General features: G+C 40.1%; 1 protein-coding gene across 6 annotated transcripts in view; it reads right to left on the bottom strand.

Annotated features, from left to right (window-relative positions):
* PHACTR2 (phosphatase and actin regulator 2) overlaps window positions 1-22692 on the bottom strand; it is a 132123-nt gene that overhangs the window by 25304 nt on the left and 84127 nt on the right. For 3 of the 6 annotated variants that reach the window (XM_047857872.1, XM_047857877.1, XM_047857875.1), the window contains 5 exons: window positions 20622-20830; window positions 18967-19123; window positions 14628-14683; window positions 8114-8175; window positions 5198-5335 (listed from right to left, as the gene is read on the bottom strand). In XM_047857872.1, coding sequence (XP_047713828.1) covers window positions 5198-5335; window positions 8114-8175; window positions 14628-14683; window positions 18967-19123; window positions 20622-20830 — 622 coding nt within the window. The remainder of the gene's footprint in view (window positions 1-5197; window positions 5336-8113; window positions 8176-14627; window positions 14684-18966; window positions 19124-20621; window positions 20831-22692) is intronic. The other 3 variants (XM_047857874.1, XM_047857876.1, XM_047857878.1) reach the window with 1 other exon arrangement.

Here is a 22692-nt window from a genome sequence, read left to right as displayed (position 1 = left end):
CTCTTGCTGTCCGTTCTGTGTGCATTCTCTCTCTCAAAATAAATAAAAAACTTAAAAAAAAAAAAAAAGAGTTGCATGCTCTTCTGACTGAGCCAGCCAGGCACCTCTATACTATTCTTACAAAACGACATACCTTGACTAGCCCTTCTACTGAAAAACCAAGTAAAATGCTGTATATAACATTAAAAAATTATCTTAAGTGTACTAATTAGCTGGTAAGAAAGTAAAAAATACTTCGATGGAAAATAATAAATGAAGATGAAGCGCAGAGAAATGGGGTAAGGAGAGCACTGAAATTGCCTTTGACCTTGAGGGCATTTGCTATGTGGTGACTCCAAGCGGTCATCTTCATAGCTTAGTGAGATACTGAAGACCAGAGACAAAACCTGCCCAAGGTGGAAAGTCTAATACATGATCCTCCTGCCATAGAGAGGGGCTCTTATGGCATAGCCTCAGTGAAGGCTATGTTAGAATGTCTGATCCTAGAGAACCGCACAGAAAGTGTCATGCTGATGCTTAGTGGGTGAGGGAGAATGAAATCTATCCTAAATATATGAATCCATAAGTAGCCCTCACATGGGTTTACAGTGTGAATTCATTGAACTAAGGTGGTCTAAAACAACTCACCTTTATGTTAAAATAATATTGGATAAAATAGTCTTTACAACAGAAAGCATTTCTTGAATAGAGTCTCATAATAAAGGCTTCATCAGGAAAATGTAATTATTCTAAACATATATATCTATTAACACAATCTCGGAATATAGGAAGTAAAATTGATAGAATTATAAAGAGAAGGGAAGACCCATATATGTATTGGGAGAGATAACATATTCCTCTCTTGGTATAGGATAGACCAGGCAGACAAAAAAAAAAAAAAAAAAAAAAAGCAAGGATAAAAAAGCCAAGGATACAGAAATCTGAATGAGACCAACAAGATTTAGTTTCAGACATATTTTAAATGCCATACCCCCAAACTGAACACACACAGTTTTCAAGGATATATGGAACATTTTATAATTACTGACCATATACTTTTAAAATCCCAGTATTTAAGGCCACACCTCAGACCAATTAAATCAGTATCTTTGGAGGTGGGTCCCAGGGATCAGCATTCTTATAGCTCCTCTGGGTGAATGTAATGTGTAACCAAGGTTGGGAACCACTGAAATACAGCGCCATATATAGCTTTCGGTGCTTATATCAGAAAAAAAAGAAAGAAGAAGGTTAATGATTTAGAGTCCATCTTAAGTTAGAAAAGAACAGCCAAATAAAGGCAAGAAACTTAGAAGAAAGAAGACCAAAGAGCAAACAGCAACATAGAAAACATACTAGAGATGATCTACTCTACAGAGTTAAAGGCATATCTTATATCTTCTAAAGACATCAGCTCTAGGTAAATGAAGAACTTAAATGTGAAAAGCAAAACTATACATGTTTTGGAAAACAGTATAGCAGAATACATTTTGGATTTTGGTATGGGAAGAATTTTTTCAAGAAACAAAATCACAAGCCATAAAGAAAAAGTGGATAAATTCACTGTATTAAAGGTAAGAATCTCTTTTGTCAAAACATACCATAAAGAGAATACAATGTTATAAGTCAGGAGAAGATAAATATGTATTTACAATATAGATAACTGAAATATAGGAAGGACTCCTATGAATCAACAAGAAATTGATAACCCAAAAGAAAATAGACAAAAGACAGGCACAAAAGTAGAATCCGTATGCAGAATAGGTATGACAATATGCTCAACCTCATTAGTAATTAATGAGAGGCAAAGTATAAGTGCAATGAAATATTATTTCATAACCACTAGGTTGTCAAGTAAAAAAAACAACAAAAAAGGAACAAAAAGCCTGACCATCACATGTTGGCAAGAACATAGAACCATGGGAAGTTTTAACCTTTGCTGGTGGGAGAGTAAACCACAGCAATTATTTTGGAAAGCTATTGCCACTGCCTAATTTAGCCGAACATTCCTACATTCTAGGACCCAGCAATCCCATTGGAAGGAATATATGCTAGAAAAAAGTCCTGGATCCATTTCCCTGAAGATGATACACGAATCTTCATAGTATATAGCTTGCGAATGTAAAATCTAGAAACTAAGTAATCAACAACTAAATGGATAATTACTTTGTGACTGATACATATGACAAAGTATTATATTTCAGTGAAAAAGAAAAATGATGGCCTAGTGCGTTAACCCAGATTCTTTGGTGTTGACTGAATGATGCAACACCCAGAAGTACAGCATATGACGTACTTAGCCTCCAAAACTGGCAAAACTAACAAATATACAGCTATTGTTTAGAGGTATAAATAAGGTGGTTAAACTCCTAAAAAGGAAAGAAAGGAAATAATTAAGACAAAAGTCAGGGTGGTGGCTATTCCTTTTTTTTTTTAATTTTTTAATGTTTATTTATTTTGGGGGTGGGGTATAAAGGGCAGAGAAAGAGGGAGACACAGAATCTGAAGCAGGCTCCAGGCTCTGAGCTGTCAGCACAGAGCCCGACACGGGGCTCGAACCCACAAACTGTGAGATCGTGACCTGAGCTGAAGGCAGATGCTCAACCAATTAAGCCATCCAGGTGCCCTGGTGGTTATTCCTTATGGAAGGGAGAGAAATGCAATTGGGAAGGAGCACACAGAGCTCTTTTCAGGTACTAGTAATATTCAGGGATTAATAAAACAGGTCTCTTCCTTTTATTAGTTAAATGGTACATTTGTTTCACACATTCTTCACCATGTGATATAATTCACAACTAAAAAAAAAAAAAAACCAAAATGCCAGAAGAATGTATACGACCAGAACTGAGATAGGGTTAGGGTTGAGAAAGAAATGTTATCTGTTGTTAACACTCACCCTAAAGACTGCACCTGACCTCAAGCCTCGTGTTTCTTTGTGAGGTGTCAGACAACACATGAGGTCATAAGTGAAGTCTACTGCTGCTGAACAGAGAGGGGAAAGTGCAGGAAGGAAGGCAAATAAAGCAGTGGAAACCACTCAGAATTACGTGTGAGGCAGTAAAGGGAAGAGCAAAGGGCTGCTGGTTGAGGGCTGTGATTAGGATAAAACACACTCAATAGTCTTAGCTGTGTTTCACATCAGCCCAACAGGGGCTCCTAGGGGGAGACATGTTTTTCACACCCCATGACAACTTGCCGGAGACCTGGATGTGAGGAGTAGGCAGCAGGCAAATGGTAGGCTCCCGCTGTCCACACCGTGCTTAATGAGATACCTTCAAGGCTCACCTCAAGGGTGGGAGGGGCTTGCCCCCAAATCTTCCCACCTTTCCCCTTTCCCTCTCTCAGGACTCCATGCACTCTGCACTCACAGCACTTGTGTCCATGAGTATACCCTCTGACAAGAACACAAGGCTCTCAAGGCCAGGCATTCTTCTTCTTGGTAACCTAGGGAATAGCACAGGGCTGGACTTTACACAGGGAGCCTTAGGGGTGAGGGCAAGAAACCACAGTAAGTAGTTTACAGGCAATTCTTTGTAACCCATAACCTTGACATTTCCTTCAAGAAACAAGGCACTGATTATCAGTGAGCTTGACACGGACCTGAGTACCAATCTTCTTCATCCCCTCTGGCTTCCCTCAACCTGAGTGATTTTACCTGCCTTGGAGAAGCTTCTACCTTTAGGGCGTTCCTCAGCCTGTGCTCTCCATCCCAGCCGCAAGGGTCTCCTCCTTGCCTTTTCTACAAACATACATTCTCCTGCTGCTCCATTGATTATGCCCTACTATATCAGTTACTGGCCTTTTCTCCTATGTATTCAAACTTTCTTTTTCTTTTGGCCCCTTCTTTGTGGCATAAAAGATTGCTCAGGTATTTCTCGTATATATAAAAGCTTGCAGCCTCCACAATCATCACCGCTCAAGTGATTACCTCCTTCTATGGCTTCTCCTTCACAGCCAAGACTCTTGAAGTTTTATTTTATTTTCCTTTTCTCTACTAGTCAGACTTCCACCCACCAGACTGCTAAAACGTCCCCTCTAGCCACATGACTAACCACTTGTGACCTGATCTTCTCCTTCCTAGGCTATTGGGCTACGTCTTCTCCTCTTTCCCTACCTCACAGACATTTCTTCTTCATGTTCAACTGCCTCTTCACCAATGTTGGGTCCCTTGGGTGCTATTCTTAGCCTCCCTCTACCCTCTATTCTCATTCCAAACATCCTTCCTTTGTGATCATTTTCCTCCCTCATTTTCATTTCTTCTTATGAGCAGATGATTTCTGATCTATATCTCTGATACGTGCTTGAATGCAGCAGGTGCTTTACAGAATGAAACCTATTAAAAAGCTTCAGCACGGCATATAATTAAAATACTGAGCTCTAGCATTAAGACTGAACGTGGCATGAGTTTATTTGATACCAAATTTTGCTTAGAGACAAAAATTAGAAATCATTATTTGGGATATTAGGAAAACCCTAAACTGAAGAATTTGAAAACAAAAGGTTAGCAAAATTGTTTGGCTTTGGAACTATATTACTCATAAAATAGTCTTTCTCCATGATGGGACTCACTATACATTTCAAGTTTTTCTGGACTGTGAGCTATGATATAGATTAAGAGTTGGTAAACCATGGCCTGCAGGGGAAATCTGGCCCACCACCTGTTCTTGTAAAAAAAGTTTTATTGGAACACATATACATCCATTCACTTACCTGTTGTCTATGGCTGCTTTCAGACTACGACAGAGCTGAGCTATTGCAACAAAGACTATATGGCCCACAAAGCCTAAAATATTTACTCTCTGGCTGTTTGTAGAAAAAGTGTGTCAGCCTTCATATAGATCAATACCTTTTTCACTATTAACATATCCCTTGAAAATGATAACTTGTATAAATTATATTTTCTAAGAGTAAGGAAAAATCATGGCCGTGGAACTACCGTGCCCTCAATCCAGGTATGAATGCAGGCAGGTTACACGGTAACTAAGAACTCATTTTTTCTGAGACTTAGCTGAAAGAACTCCATTGCAATTCCTAAATGGATCACTTAAGTGGCTCAAATAACTAAAGGCAGAAAACTTTTGAGTTATGTGGTAATATCTAGCCTCCTGGGACGACTGAGTATGTGTGTGTTTGCGGGGTGAGGCCACACGGATATTGAAGCTTTGAGAAAAGCAATAAAATCATAAATAAAATCATGGCTAAAACCATGAGGATTTCTTGCCTTGTCTGCAGGTGTTAACCTGGCCCAGGGCTTGTCTGCCCGGCGATCGTAGTCAGGAGACTCGGTGACTTCCACATACTCATTAAACCGCAGGATCCTTCGAGCTTGGAGCTCGGCCACTGTAGGTCTCAGGCTGAGCTGCAGGGGGATAGGGAAAAAAGGACAAGTTCAGGAGACCATTTACAGCCTCATGGTGGCAAGTTGTCTATAGAGAACTTCAAAGTTATGGTTAAACAAGGTCACTTTCAGATATCCAAAAGAGAAAAAAAAGGCAGCAGCATCTTGGGAGTTTAATGAGAACCAGAAAGCAGTGTGCCCTAATTCTGAAACTATAAAAATCATCATTGTTAGATAGGTCACAGGCGTTGGCAGCCATCTGTGTTATGCTATTTTCCCCAACTTGCCTGGCATTGCGATAAAGGCACCTGTCATCCCTGACACAAGGAACACGAAGCCACGCAGACACAATAGCAATCCAGATATAGGATGGCTGGCTTGGAGACTGAATCATCCAGACAAAAGCACTGTAACTTTTCGAAATGAGATCTCTGTTCCTATTATATTAAACCTCTATATTCAGAAATGTACAAAGTTATGACAAAGAAATGGTCCGATGAAGGGCGTGTCTATGGTGGTCTTCTGGGAAAGACTAGAGACCCAGGCCCAGATTTGACATTATCCTGGTGGGAAAAGCTGCTGTGCAGAAATGCACAGGGGCACGGAGTACATTCAGTGGGCCTTAACTGCTTACAATAGGCTGAGACCTTTAAGACACTTCTAATAACTTGGATTCCTCCTATGGTCTTAGTCAAATTCAAATTTACAGTTATATTTAATCCACCCAGCCCAGTGTATTTGTTCTCCTCTCTTGGTCCTTTCCCAAGCCCAAGAATAAAGAGAGATGGCTCTGAGAGACTAAAGATTGCTGGGCCCTAGCTGACAGGCATGACCTACTCTCTGCTACTAAGGTTCATGCTTCTGTGGCTTCTCTCAGTCTGGAGATGCCATGGACCCAGGCCTCTTTTACCCATGGGGTCCATTTCCAGTATCTTTTTTACCCATAGATGTACTGTGTATACAGCCAGACCATTCATTGTCTAAGTGGTCTTCTTTGGAGAGGTTCCTTATGCATACAACTTCAATTTAAAAAAACTGAGCACCTTGACACACAAAAATGATGTTTGTGGAAAACAAACAAACAAACAAACAAACAAACACCCAAAAAACCTTTCCTGAGCCTCAGTGTCCTCTTGAGTAAAATCAGAGGCTGAAGCAGGTCAATGCTCTAACATTCAAGTCACTTGAGCACTCCTATAAGGGCCTGGGTCTACACTCTGAGTTCACTTGAGCTGGGGTATGGCAACCATGACTCCTTCTAGCTTCATAAAGCCCTGGTAGGCAATGGACAGAGGGAGGAATGATCTAAATGGTTCCCTTATACTCACATGTTGTTCAATCTAGATTGCTAGCTTCTTACTGCCTCTCCAGGGCATGTGGGGGTAAGGAGGTAGAGAAACCACTGCCTCTGGGGAGTGCCCAAAAGGCAAGGGACCAGAGGCAACATGGGTCAGAAATTCTCCATCCAGTCTTGCCCTTTAGGACTGTGTTATTAGCGCGATGGAATGTTCTGTACCTATGGCAAAGAGCTCTGTAGAGTGGAGGGAAGCGGGAGTCAGGGGGTCAGGCCAGGCTCTGTTGCCTCCTGGTGGGGCCCAAATGGATTGACAAAAGATGACTGTGTATGGCAGAGGTGTGCATGGACAGTGAGGAGGGGCTATTCTTATTTGTAGCTGGTAACATAACAGCCACCGAATGCCACAAGAGCCATCTCTAGCAATTCAGTTTACAGGAACTTTGTCAGCTTGATCATTACTTGACATGTAGGATCTTTGAAAAAAAAAAAAAAAAAAGAGATGAATTAAGGATCTTTTTCCCTAAAAATGAAAACCAAAATCTCTCAAAATAGTCTCCAACTTTTCCATGGGAATGGAGTTTCTTCTGTATGCCTTAGAGTGCTTTTGCTGTGGACTCCCCAGCCATCTCAGATAAACGTGGGTCAGGTCACACACTTCACTGCAGATGTCATATTTTACTTATCCTGCCTTATCCAGGTGTGAAAGGTATAATCTGAAGAATTACAAGTAAATCTTTATATATTTGTATATATATATAGTGATATATATATCACTATAAGATTTATAGTGAAATATAATGAAAGATAAACTCTGATAGTGCTTAATTTTTCTGAAGACTATTGTTATTCTAACACAGAAAAAGTGATGACCCTGGTGTCAGATTTATGTTTTTATGAGTGGGTGGAAACAACAGTCTGAGTTTTGGAGGTAAGCCATTTGTCAAGTTAGGTAGCCCAGCAGCAGGCAGGTTGGGTACTCAAGTTCACTTAATAAATTCCTGACCCAGCTCACACATGGACTAGTGGCAGATCTTCAATTTAATATTTATGTAATATTTCCAAGACTACACAGAAGACGTGAGCATTTTAAAAAACTGTATATTGAAAAAAAATAAAAATAAAAAAAAATAAAAACTGTATATTGAAATGTTAATAATGGTTATCGCTGAATAAAAGACATTTGTGTGATTTTCTTTTCTTTTTTGTTCCTCTTCGCATTTAAACAAGTATTCACACAGATTACATGCTATATTCGTAATTGGTAAATGTAATTTAAAACTTTTGATTGTTAACTTTTCAAATTAGCATATCATGCAATCGTAAATATAAACATAATCCATATTATATGCATTCCATTGATCTTAATGTCTTTGATTAGGTAGTGAACTAATCGGAGTAATTATTCCTCAGTATCAAATGTAAAGGCAGAGGGCTGATCTGCATTTAAATAATGAAGTATATCTCAAAACACACATGATCATTAACAGTCATGTTTTCATCACCTTTCTGCTGAGTCTGCGCTTAAGTTCCATTTTTGCTTCTTGTTCTTCCTCTTCATTCTTTTCTGTTTATGAATGAGGGTGGGGGAGGAAAGGCAGGAAGACTTAGTTACTATAAACGATTTTATAATCAGAAAAGTAGATCAGGCCACAACTATTGGACTTAGATAATGATCAAACACTCTGACATAAAAAGTTGTCAAAAGATTTTGCAGAAAGATCGATCATTAATTTATATATTACTTTTTCTCCTTATGGGATCGGTTTCCTTACTGACTATAAACCTTTTTGCTTCCTGACTTCATATTGTGTTCTGAAAAAAACTATAAGGGTGTCCACACTCTGGTGAAAACCTTTCATTGCTGAACATCTCATGGGCTTATAAGCACAATTTATCAGAAGGCAGATAAAAACTTACTTCTGGATCTGGCCTTCACATAAAGATCTGAGACATATCAAAAGAGCAAATTAGAACCATCTGATGCATGTCTGAGTTGATTTCCATTCAAATCCAACCAAAATACTTGATTTTGTCTGCTTTGGTTTCCACAGTAGCAGAATGCAGTCATTTCTTTGGAGTCTGACTTCAAACCAGAATGTTCTGAATGGGGTTATTATGGTGTACTGTTGATGGAGATGATTTATTTTCTTGTGACTTGACTTTCCAAAGTCTTTTTTTTCTCTAGTGCTTCACCAAATAGTAAAATTTAACGGCCAATTTAATGAATGCTGTCCAACGGATGGGATTAAGAGAAAAATGACCAGGGATTTTAAAGAAATAAATACCCCTTCAGATCTTAATCATTACTTATTTGATGAACTTTTCTCTGTTGCTTCCAATAGCTCATCGTTTGTTTGATAACATGAGCATAGATTTTACTTCTTGGACACCAACGCTTACAAAAGATGATCTCTTAGAAGATGCTGTTACGAATTGTATTGAAGGAACATCACACAATACAAAAAGGCTCAACCAAAACGTTGAAAAAGAAAAGTCTGTTCTATGAAAAGATAAATTTATTTTAAAAATTCAAATAGACTTCTTACTACTAAGATTGTTTTTATAATGAATAAAACATCAGTATTCAATATTTGCACCGATTGTATTTGTTAGTTGAACAGGCTAAATTCTCTATTAACTTCCCATATCTGGACAGAGAAAAGTTTCCACATTCTTCCAAAATAATAATTTTAATTCATAAGAAAAGGAATGCTGAGTCTGGTTATTTAGACAAAGAGTAAACATAAGCTGAAATCACCCTGCGAGATAAGAAACAGGCAGTTAGTACACTTTCAGGAAGTGCCTGTGTGTCAAACAAATTTTGTTATAATTCATATTTCCTCCTATGAAAATACTGTGGGTTTTTCTAATTGCTTCACAAAATATATATCCTTTGATATCCTTAAAATATGTCCTTAGGGTCAAATATTTACTTTATATGAGTTGGGCAAGGCATGTAGGTTATAAATTATACATAACAGACAAAAGCTAAATTTGTGGTTCATGTGATTCAAAGGAAGGCTTTACAAGGTCAGCCTTTAATGATATTACTAATAAAAAGAAAAATATAATCTTCAAAGCATTTTAGTCAATTCTTCCTATAAAGTGATTGTGCTATATTTTTAAAGGTACTTTTTTCAAAGACAGAAAAGTGGATATCTAATATGACTCAAAGCCAACAAATGCTTTAATTTTTGTGAGGGAATATTGGATAATTTCACATTATTAAGCATACTGTACATCTGAGTGATAGCAAGTTACCTATTTAAAAAAAGAAGGGCCAACTGCAGTTGAGGAAGTTAAATAAACAGAATTCTACCATGTGGGAATTCGTTTTTAACATCAGGAGCTGACTTCCTTACATATTTCCATATTTGAAATCATGCTTTTACCTTTTTTATTTTTTTAAGTTTTTTAATGTTAATTTATTTTTTGAGATAGAGACAGAGTATGAGCAGGGGAGGGAGGGAGACAGAGAGAGGGAGACACAGAATCCCAAGCAGGCTCCAGGCTCCGAGCCGTCAGCCCAGAGCCCGACGCGGGGCTCGAACCCACAAACCGTGAGATCATGACCTGAGCTGAAGTCAGATGCTTAACCGGCTGGGCTACCCAGGTGCCCCTGAAATTGTGCTTTTAAAGAAGTTAAAGAAGGTAAGAGGTGGAGGGAAGTCAACATGACTGATCTTCTGAATCTTTTTAAATACTCGTAAAATCTCTTACAAAGAATCAAGGTCAAATCTTAGTTTAAAAAAACTCACTGAGTTGAAATGAAATGAAATGAAATGAAATGAAATGAAATTTAGTTATTTCTTTTTTGAGAGAGACAGACAGAGAGAGAGAGAGAGAGAGAGAGTACTGGTGAGCAGGGGGAGGGGAAGAAGGAGAGGGAGTGAGAGAATCTTAAGCAGGCTCCAGGCCCAGTGCAGAGCTGACGACACAGGGCTTGATCTCACAACTGTGAGGTGAGATCATGACCTGAGCTCAAATCAAGAGTGGGACTGACTCAGCCACCCAGATGCCCCTCACTTTTCTTTTTTAACGTTTTCTTTGTTTCTCTGTTTAGTAAAGGACTAATTATACAGTAGGATGTACACCTTTCTGGTCACTCTAAATAGACTGGAGGGATATTCATGAAGGAAGTGACGTGACTCATTGACAAACCTTGCCTTTAGTAACTCCATCAAAGCAGGGGGGTGGATATTTCAGAGCAGTCACAGGAAGCATTTGCCATAAACACACAAACAACACATGTGGTTTAATAACCATGGGCACTACAGGAAACCTACCCAGCTAGCAAATGTTGCCCAGAGCATTTTAGGGATGAGCTAAAAGGAGAAGACAGAAAAGCACCAAAACATCAGCAACTGGTATATTCCTGAGTCATCGGTTCAGATAAACTAAGTTTAATAAAAGCCAAATATTTGCGGCACCTGGGGGGCTCCGTTGGTTGAGCATCTGACTCTTGATTTTGGCTCAGCTCAGGATCTCACGGTTTGTGAGTTCAAGCCCCACATGGGGCTCTGTACTGACACTGTGAAATCCACTTGGGATTCTCTCTCTCCTTCTCTCTCTGCCCCACCTCACTCTCTCTCTCTTTCAAAATAAACAAATAAACTTAAAGCCAAATATTTTTTGTGGGTTTTACATGGTTTTATATGAAACCATGAAAATGAAAACGTATTTATACACTTACTTTGAAATGCATCAAAAAAATAACATGGATCAATGTAAGGACAGATATGTGATAAAGCAAGATGTGATAAAATGTTAATAGTAGATTATAAATAGTACATGTATGGGTGTTTACTATAAAAATTTTCAACTTTTCTCTATATTTAAAAAATTTCATAATAAAATGTTGGGAAAAAATACAGCACTCAATGGCCTAATATACTTTTTCTCTAGAGAATATATAGCTATTGTCATAGCTAAACAGATCTGCATCTCCTATGCCTGCCCTGTAAAAGGTGTTCCATGAGTATCTCTTTTTCTGGTAGGCAAAAGTTGACCTTTCAAGCACCAGAACTTGCTTTCTATTTTAATAATATTAAGGACTTGGTTCTAAAATGTACAATTAAACCTAACTTTATAATTTCGTTTTTTGTTTAAAAAAGCCTAGATGCAGTAAAATAGGAAAGAGATGGAATAAGATGTGTTATGGTGACTGATAAATTAAGGAATAAAATGTGCCCTTGGTCTCCACTGAAAGTGAGATCTGCACTGACTGCCACCTGACTCATGTTTAATAAACTAATGATGAGCTTGGATTTGACAGCTGCTGAATTAGTTTACTCTGTGAATGAATTCCCTAGTCTGTCAAGATAAGATGACCCAGTTAAAATAAGTGTCCTTAAAAACAAACAAACAAACAAACAAACAAACAAACAAACAAAAATACTGGCGGTGCCTGGGTGGCTCAGTCAGTTAAGCGTCCAACTTCGGCTCGGGTCATGATCTCACGGTCCATGAGTTCGAGCCCTGCATCGAGCTGTGTGCTGACAGCTCAGAGCCTGGAGCCTGCTTCGGATTCTGTGTCTCCCTCTCTCTGCCCCTCCCCCGTTCATGCTCTGTCTCTCTCTGTCTCAAAAATAAGCAAACGTTCCAAAAAAAAAAAAAAAAAAAAAAAAAAAAAACCAAAACCACACCATCTCACACACAGACTTTTTTTAAATAGCAGTCAATCATACTGCTTTTGAACAAAAGCTGGACATGAAATAAACACACAAAAAAGAGTCATCTATGTGGAAGAACCCAGAGGCACACAGGGGCTGAACACAGTATTGTAAGCTATGCCATTCAGTTCCCTGGGACCGCTCAGTGGATTGCTCTGGATGACCTCTACCAGTTCTCTTTTCTGCTTCCCTTGGCCATACAATATTATGTCAGGAGATCGTAAGCCAGTTATCAGCCTCTCCAGACTGGAAATGTGTCTTTTGTTTCCAGAATAAGCATGGTTAGATAAACTAAGAAGGAAGTAAAAAAAGGACTGGAATCAAATCTGAAGTTGACTTTGGCGTTTCCCTCTTCCCTGAACCTCCAGGAAAACGGGGTATAGACGCCAAGACAGCACTTAAGATCAATGTGTGATAAATTTCTACATCTATGAAATAGTTCCTCAAATAACCAAACAGCAATGTGGTTTGGCACCATTTGTCTCACAGAAGCAGAAAAGAATTACCCAGAATTCACTCTTCCTTTTTTTATCCCCCCCCCAGGTATTGCATCAGGCATCCAATAAGGCATAATCTTTGTGTTTTAGGAGCTTACGGTCTGCTCTTGAGCTTACCTAAAATTTAGTTCAAGAAATATTTTCCAGGGACCTACTATCAAAAGCCATGAGCTTTTTTGGTTTTGTGTTGTTGTCAAAATTAAATGTTGCTTTCATCCTTCCTCAGAAAACTAAAACACAATTTTATTTGCTTTTCTACCCATGACTTTTTCCATCTCTGTACTGGCTCTTCTACATACTGATGGTCACGTTAAGCCCTTCTTTGGGTTCTATTCCAGTTTTGCTCACAAACGGCCAGAAAAAAGCATTCCAAGGAAAGAATCCCATAGACTCAGTTCCTCTCACTGTTCAGTCTTCTTTGTTGGGTTGTCTTAGTAATGGCAAGTATAGTATAAACGTATCATTAAAATCTTTCATTCCTGGGGTACCTGTGTGGCGCACTCAGTTAAGCATCTGACTCGATCTCAGCTCAGGTCAGGATCTTGAAGTTCATGAGTCTGAGCCCCGCTTTGGACTTTGTGCTGATGGTGTGGAGGCCTGCTTGGGATTCTGTCTCCCTCACTTCTCTCCCTGCCCCTTTCTCTCTCAGAATGAATAAATAAACTTAAAAAAATTCTTTCATTCCTTAGGGAAAGAAAACAACTCAGATTGAAGAATGGGGATCATCCAGACAAGAATTACCTCTAAAAGCCTGATTGAAAAAGATTTCCAGCATGCCCGCAGCTCATTGCTATTGTAGTACTATCCGGAGCTCTGCCCAGCCCTCATGTTTTTATATTTCATACAATAAAAAGCTCTTCTGAAACTGGGTTAATAATATATAAAACTGCAGCTAGGCTCAACTTAAAAATATCCATTACTTAAGTCACTGTGGTTGGTAACCACATGGACACAGTATATAATGACAAACTGTGCTTCTATTAGTTTTATAGCTTTAACATACGAACTCCAATGAAGTTCTACTGGACTAGCGAGTAAGAAGTAAAGTCAAAGAAAACAGAAGGGAAAAGAGAAAGGGAAAATGAAGTAGGAAAATGAATGGAGAACTCCTTAACTCCTGAGAAATTATAAATAACTCAAAAGGGAAACAGAATTATCATAACAAAGGAAAATGAAAAGGGCTTAAGAATTTCTTTTACCATAATTCTGTTTTAAATGGAGTCATTTGTTAAACCTGGCAACAAACTGTATTATTAATAATAATATAGGAATGTTTGATTTATTTCCTTGGGGATTCTTTGGCTTTTTCTTTGACATTTATTTGCAAGCAGACTAGAGCATTTTCTTCTATGTAACATTTGGGTAAAAGAATACATGGATATATTTCATCTTTCTTAAAAACAACTGTCACAACCATGACTCTGGTCTGGGGGATATCAGGCTCAAAGCCATAAAATGAAATACAACTTTCAAGAAATTATTTTTTTAATTCTACTTATTTATTTTTAGAGAGCTAGAGAGAGAGAGAGCGCACAAGTAGGGAAGGGGCAAAGAGAGAGGGAAAGAGAATTCCAGGCAGGCTCCAGGCTATCAGCATGGAGCCCCACATGGGGCTCGATCTCACAAACTGTGAAATCACGACCTGAGCGGAAATCAAGAATTGGGTGCTTAACTGACTGAGCCATCCATGCACCCCATTTTTTTAATTATCTGGAAATGTGATCTAAGCGGGCCATTTTAATCATTCGTGAATAAACATGGAGGTTTCCTACTGATAAATGGATCATTTCTGAAGGAAGCTTGTTAATGGTTACATGAGAAATCACCAAATAAGATAAGATACTCACGTTTTAGGATATTTCTTTGCTCTAATTCTTCAGTTGTGGGCCTCTGGCTAAGTCTCCTATCATGACAAAAAGGATATATTGTAGGTTACAAACAAGACCTCCTTGATGCGAAATGTGAAATAAAATTACAAAGAAAGCTTTAGTCTTTTCTTGTTTGGGGAAACACAAATCCATTTTACACCTACAAAATAAAAGTCTCCATTCTGTTAGTCTGGAGACTAAAGACTGTCTGAGACTGCTACCTACTCCCCTGATCCAGTCTTCCTCCTCTCTTTTAGATACAGAACCTCCTGAGCTGTGGCTGTGGTCCCCCAACTACAGACTTCTCCCTCCCCAGCCGCAAGGTGCAGTTTTGCGACTGAGTCCTTGCAATGGGATATGAACAGAGTGGTATCTGTAACTTCTGCTTTTTACCCTTAAAATGACTGTGTATTTCCTTTTCTTTTTTTCCTTCTTCCATGGGCTAGAACTCAAACATGGTCATGTGAGCCAGCTTGGATCACGCAGATGAGAATATCCATGGGGATGGAAAAGCAATAGGACAGAAAGAATCTGAGTGTCCAGCTAACTCTAAGGAGTGGGTGGGGAGTCCCACGCATCCTGGAGAGTCCACCTACCTCTGGACTGTTCTGTGGAAAGGAAATAAACATGTGGAAGTGTCTTATTTGGACCACTGCACTTTTTGGTTTCTGCCAGAATAGCTTAGCCTATCTCCTAATTAACATACAGATCATTAGAATATAAAGAAGTCTTCTGCTGAAGAGTTCATACTAACTCAAAAGATGGTTGATCCACACTGGACAGTGCAGTAATTCCCGTGAAATACTGCTTTTGTGACCTCAAATGGATTTATAATACATGTAGTAGAGTTATTTTAAGATATATGGACACTTCCCACCTGCTTTTGAGAAAAGCAGGCTCATTTAAAAAAAAATTTTTTTTGAGAGAGGGAGCGAGCGCATACATGTGCGTGCAATCGGGCGAAGGGCACAGGGAGAGGGAGAGAGAGAGTCTTAAGTGGTCTCCATGCCCAGCAAGGAGCTCAACTCGGGGCTCGATCTCATGACCCTGAGATCATGATCTGAGTGGAAATCAAGAAGCAGGTGTTTAACCAACTGAGCCACCCAGGTGCCCCAAGCCAGGTTCATTTGTGACTAGTAGCTACCTATTTGTAAAGAAAAGCTGAATGTCCTAACGACTCTTTATACCTTTTCTTCGTCTTGTTTACAATGTTAATTTGTTGTTAATTACAGAAAAAATTTCTTCCGGAGGTAGGTTGAGTTTGCACAAATTAAACTAATGTATATGAGATGTAATCTTACTTAAAGATACCATGAATTATAAATGTTCCAGCTGTGGCAGAAATGGCGTGAGGAACTGAAATCAATGTTATTTTAAAGACCTCATTAAAAATTTTGTTAAAGTTTAATTTTCATCAGAGCTACCTTGGAAGTAACTTGCATAATTGAGCTTACAAAAGAACCCAGTGAACTACCATGCCAACCAGCCATGTACCCTGTTACACATCTGCACTCTCTCATCCACCAAAGACATCATCCTTCTTTTGTTTATGGGGTTTCCTCCCTCAGGAATACCTTTCTCTCTTTCTCTACCTACAGAAATCGTACAAATGACTAAAATAGTACCCTTCGGTTGGGTGTTTGACCTGTCCTATCCTGTCCTGTGAATTCTCTGCCCCTATACAGCAGTCATACAAAGATCACACCTCTATTAGAGCACTTACCACACAAGTAATAATAAAGGTAAGACGATAATCATAGCTCTTGTTAGTTCATACTCTTAAAGTCCCAGGTGCTGTGCTAGGTGCTTAACTTACATTATCGTGGATCCTCAAAACAACTCAGCAAGGGAGTAGCCAGTTCCCATTTTACAAATGAGAAAATAACAGATTAAGTCACTTGCTGAATATCAGGTACTAGTGAAAGTTAGAGCAAGGTCTCACACCCAGTTCTCTTGACCTAGATGTTGGTGCTTGTCACATGACCTCACCAAGGAGTATGTCAGTCTGTCTCTTCCACAACACACGGAGTCCCCTAAGGTAGGGACTATGGGTGATTTATCTTTAACGGCAGTGATCAGATGTGTGATATTTGTAAAGAAACAATTCTGCAAAATTTACATATTTAAAACTACTCAGAAAAAATATTTTCTGGATGTGGTCTACGTGCATACTTTCAGAGGCTCTCAAACTTTTAGGGGTGGGGGCAGGATCCTTTTATCAAACAGACAGAAGAAGCCGTTCTGGTTGGATGGTTAAGCCTGGGATGAAGGAGTCCCTCGAGTCCCACCCCAAACACACCCACACTGCCCTGGATCCCCCCCACAGAAGCCAGAGTGTTGCCTCCAAGACATCCTTGATGAGGCAGTTGGAAAATCACTGCTCTCTGCTTACTTCACAAGGTTCTCCATCAGCGCCCTGTTTTTGAGCATTTGGTTTGTTTTAGTTGTCACTGCTATAAATAGCCTTGAAATAAACATCTTTGTAAAATATATAGTTTTTTTTTTTTTTTTCTCTTCTGGATTATTTCCTTCTTGTATAGTCTCTCAAATGACCTCACCATGTAAAACAATTACCACGTAAAACAATAGACTGCTACACAATTCCTTTTTTTTTTCTTTCACACTGTTAGGTTGTTCTTCAAAAATACTGAACAAAGTTGCCGCTTTTGGGTTTAATTTTTAAGAATGTTTTACCTGTTTAACATATATATATAATTATTTAAATCAATAATAAAAATATTTAATTTTATTAAGTGCTTGCTACGATCCAGGCACTCTAGTGCCTTCAGTGTATCATCTCATTTATCCACCCCAAGCCGCTGCTTGGTCCCATCTGCCAAACAGATAATAGCCTCAGAACCCCCACATGCCAGCCCTGTAGGTATGACACAGTCACAGAAATCTTCTACTTCTAAGCAAGGAGAGGGATTTCTTCCACCTCCAAATCCTGCCCTGGGATCTCAGACTACTCCCTTCTCCCAACTGGCGCAGAGTGGGAGAAGTCAGCAAAATAGCTCATACTTAAATATGCTTAAAGTGATCATGGAGAACAAGGCTTTGGCACTCGCTTCTATTAAAGCTGCCAGTTAAGGGCGCCCGGGGGGCGGGGGGGGGGGGGCTCAGTCATTAAGCATCTGACTTCGGCTTAGGTCATGATCGCACAGTTGATGAGTTCTAGTCCCACATCGGGTAAGCACGAGCCCCACTTTGGGTGAGCTTGCGCCCCACGTGTGGTGAACATGAGCCCTGTTTTGGTTGAGCATGAGCTCTGGGTGAGCTCCGCTTCTCTCTCTCTCTCTCTCCCTCCCTCTCTCTCTCTGTCCCTTGTGGGATTCTCTCTCTGCCCCTCGCTCACTTGTGCCCTCTCTCTCTCTTTCTCTCTCAAAACAAAAACAAAAAAGCTGCCAGTTAAATGGACTTCCAAAGTCACTGGTAGCAAAAGTAGAAACCCTACAATGGCTGGAGGCAGAAAGAAAAATCAGATAACCATTTTTTAAAAAAAAAATTTTTAACGTTTTTATTTTTGAGAGACAGAGACAGAGCATGAGCAGGGCAGGGGCAGAGAGAGAGAGGGAGGCACAGAATCTGAAGCAAGGTTCAGGCTCTGAGTTGTCAGCACAGAGCCTGATGTGAGGCTCGAACCCACAATCCGTGAGATCATGACCTGAGCCGAAGCTGGACACTTAACCGACTGAGCCACCCAGGCGCCCCGGATAACCATTTATTTCAAGTTAAAAGGGGGAGGTTTTGATAGGAGGGGCTATAGTTACCTGGCTTTGATGGAGCTGGACACTGAAGCTAACTAATATTTCTACAATCTCAAGGCCCACAGGGCAGAACCTCATGGCAATCACAGGAACACCAGAGAGTCTGTGGATTGGGCCAGGAGTTGGGCAAAATATGACCTGCAGGCCAAATCCAGCTCCCTGCCTGTTTTGGTGAATAAAGTTTTATTGGAACACAGCTGCATCCATTTGTCTACGTATTGTTTATGGCTGCTTTCATGCTATAACAGCACAGTTGAGTGGCTGCAACAGAGACCTTCTGGCCAGCAAACCCGGAATTGTTTACTAACTGGTCCTTAACTGCAAACGTTTTTTGACACTTGGCTCGGGCTTTGGTGACTCCAAAGCCACTGACTGGTTGGACCAAAGGGCAAGCTCTTTGAGTGGTTCACCATCAGGACCAAGTTTAGAAAACGACATAGGCCATGCGTGCCCTCACCCAAGGAATTCACAATGATCCCTGTCGGGCAGGAAACCGCAGTGGGGAGAAAAGTATGGATTGGTCAGTGCTGTACTAAGATTTCAGCCATTACCTGACGAGCTTGGTTCCAATCTGCTGCCGGATTTCCTGCCTCTCCTCTTCAGATGTGCGCTGCAAGATGTTTTTGTCTTCTAGTTCCTTTTTAGATGGTCTGTTGCCAAGTTTGATAGCAAGAGTATCCCTTCGTCGTATTTTACTTGCCAAAGCACCTGAGGATTGGAGAAGGAAGAAACGCAAAGAGGCTTTTAGCAAGCAGCACTCAGGTTACACATGGCGTGGACTTTAAACAGAGTCCAGAAGAAATTCTTTATCCACATGCAAGAGTGGAATTTTAATTAACCTCAGGAAAAAGAAAAAAAAAAAAAAAACAAACCCAAACCCAGTTTTGAGTTGGATGTAGTTCATTTTGGAAAACTGAAGGACTATTTTTAAAAATGTTCTGAAAAAAATGTTGGGGCACCATGAAAAAACTCGCAAGCGTCACCTCATCATTTGGAAAGTGGTATTTGAAGTTTATTTTGCTGAGATGGCGTATCGTGGAAATTACTGATTGCGTAATGCTTTCTTTTTTAAGTCTTAAAAACTTAGCTCCTTTATTTGCACTGTAAAGTCTTGTCTTCTTGCCTCCACTCAGAAATCACACTGGAGACGGTTTACTGATGGTAGCAGTGTCTTAATCCTTAATTAGGAAGAATCCCTAATGTCTCAACAGAGGAGAGTTAATACCAGGTGGATGACGAGGATTTTGTTGCTATTGTTGTTTAGTACAAACTAGAAGGAACCTGACAAACTGATTGATGTTCAATCATTAATAGCTTTCCACCATGTATAAATTCAATTCCATCGTGAATTCCTCCTAAGTCATGATGCTCAGAAGTTCAAAAAAAAACAAAAACAAAAAAGCACTTTCTAGTTCCTGAAGTTATATATGAATGGTTGGCTTAATCTACTGTAACTGGCATTCCTTCTTAGAAGGCATCCTATCTCATCTACTGTGGAAGAGTGATTATTTTTAATTCTTCAAAGGTATTTGTCATTCTTGACTCATTCCTCCCTCCCCTCTCTTTAAATCCTAGTATAAAATTGACCGGAAGTCTCAAACACCTCCAATAAGTAATCCAGTGAATCCTGAATTTATGCTCTCCATTCAAGAAAGACCTCAGGGTGGAAGGGCCATCTCTGATCATTTGGAAACGGCCTCTGTCATTAGAAAGCTTTGATTCCTTGTACAAATACAAATGTGCGTATCTTCCTCATAGACAAAGACTTGATCCTCTGGCCCCCGTGGAATCCTCATCTGGAAAGGCCTGTCATCAGCAGTTAAACCTTAGAACACCAGGGGCGCCTGGGTGGCTCAGTCGGTTAAGCGTCTGACTTCGGCTCAGGTCATGATCTCGAGGTCTGTGAGTTCGAGCCCCGTGTCGGGCTCTGTGCTGCCAGCTTAGAGCCTGGAGCCTGTTTCAGATTCTGTGTCTCCCTCTCTCTGACCCTCCCCCATTCATGCTCTGTCTCTCTCTGTCTCAAAAATAAATAAACATTAAAAAAAAATTTAAACCTTAGAACAGGGACATTTCTAATACGAGAAAAGAATATGGGGGGAAAGAAAACACCAGATGCCTGATCGCCCATGGCTTTTGTTCTTTACAAAGTGCACCTGCTTCTGCCCATCGCTCACTTTCCTCCCCACCTCTTGAACACAAGTCTTACTTTCCCCACTGCCATCCTCGTCCTCATCTTCTTCATCATCGTCATCATCAGTGTACAAGACAGGCCCATCGGAGTCAGAGTCATTGGCCTGGTATTCCCTTTGGCCTTCATCCTCCGGGGCACTGAAGGATCCGGAAGATTCTCCCATCAGCCCAGGAGTCAGCAGATGAGGTGCCGCCTTCCCCGGCTCATCTTTGGTTGTAAAACTGCTAAAGGCACAACAACACAGGAGTGGTGTGAAGTTCGGAGCAACCCTCAGGGCAACACCAATACCACGAGAAGGAGCTCTAGTTTCCTGAGCATCTTTCGAGTTGCGAAAGCAGAAAGCAGGCATAGGCAGCTAAGGACAGTGAAATGGCAGATAGCCCTGTATCACTTCACTCTCGAGGTTTGAGATTCTTCATCTGTAAAATGAAAAGGAATGACTACCTGACATCTGACATACTTAGTACGTGAATATGGTAAAACTGTATTTTGCAAACTGATTTGGCTGTAGCAGTGGGGGTTCAGTGGAAACAACAATGCACTAGAAGTTCCTGGATACCTGACTTTGCACTTCTCCTGTACCTGTGACTCCTACTCATCCTTCGAGTCTCAGCTAAAGCCGTAGCTTCTTCAGGAATCTTTCACTGGCCGTCCGTCTAGATCCTTGCCCCGCCTCCCGGCTCCTAAGGTGACCTGAGGACAACCCCATTGGAGCAGTGAGTACACCTCGATCACCATTCACTCGTCTGCCATCCCGACCCTAAGAGTTCCTTCGCAAGTGGGATTCATTCATACTGATTTGTAGCCCAGCACCTAGAAGGGTGATGACATATACCACTGCACTGATACATGAATTTTCCTACTTTTATCACAGCCAATGTGTCAAGTCAAAAAAAATCATAGATCCTCTCTGAGATGCTTTAGTTTCCCCATTTGTAAAACTGCCTCTCACAGGAATATGTTAGTAACACGAGATGGAAAAGGTGGAAGCTAAGTTGACTCTATAGAAGAAAAGACTCTATAGAAGATGTGTATGGATGTAATAATTTTCTATTATTTAAGCTTGGTAAGAGTCTCTGATTTAAAGTTACTATAAATAATGCTCAATGTCACTTCTCATCAGGGAAATACAAATCAAAACCACACTCAGATATCACCTCACGCCAGTCAGAGTGGCCAAAATGAACAAATCAGGAGACTATAGATGCTGGCGAGGATGTGGAGAAACGGGAACCCTCTTGCACTGTTGGTGGAAATGCAAACTGGTGCAGCCGCTCTGGAAAACAGTGTGGAGGTTCCTCAAAAAATTAAAAATAGACCTCCCCTATGACCCAGCAATAGCACTGCTAGGAATTTACCCAAGGGATACAGGAGTACTGATGCATAGAGGCACTTGTACCCCAATGTTTATAGCAGCACTCTCAACAATAGCCAAATTGTGGAAAGAGCCTAATATCCATCAACTGATGAATGAATAAAGAAATTGTGGTTTATATACACAATGGAGTACTACATGGCAAAGAGAAAGAATGAAATATGGCCCTTTGTAGCAACGTGGATGGAACTGGAGAGTGTGATGCTAAGTGAAATAAGCCATACAGAGAAAGACAGATACCATATGTTTTCACTCTTATGTGGATCCTGAGAAACTTAACAGAAAGCCATGGGGGAGGGGAAGGAAAAAAAAAAAAAAAGAGGTTAGAGTAGGAGAGAGCCAAAGCATAAGAGACTTAAAAACTGAGAACAAACTGAGGGTTGATGGGGGGTGGGAGGGAGGAGAGGGTGGGTGATGGGTATTGAGGAGGGCACCTGTTGGGATGAGCACTGGGTGTTGTATGGAAACAAATTTGACAATAAATTTCATATATTAAAAAAAAATAAAGTTACTATAAATATATGAAGACTGTCAATTTTCACAGACTCGAATTAAAAAAATGCTTTACATGAAAAACATATCATATCAAAACCAACGTAACCTTCATTTTAAGAAGCAGAAAATCCCCAAATTGCCTTCTGATATAGATAGAATCTCTATTTGGAATGTCACACTTCAGAAAGACTGCTTTGGGCAAAACACGTGCCTACT

This window comes from Prionailurus viverrinus, chromosome B2, assembly GCF_022837055.1.
Source record: "Prionailurus viverrinus isolate Anna chromosome B2, UM_Priviv_1.0, whole genome shotgun sequence".
Classification (NCBI taxonomy): domain Eukaryota; kingdom Metazoa; phylum Chordata; class Mammalia; order Carnivora; family Felidae; genus Prionailurus; species Prionailurus viverrinus.
This window is presented reverse-complemented; position numbering and strand designations above follow the sequence as displayed.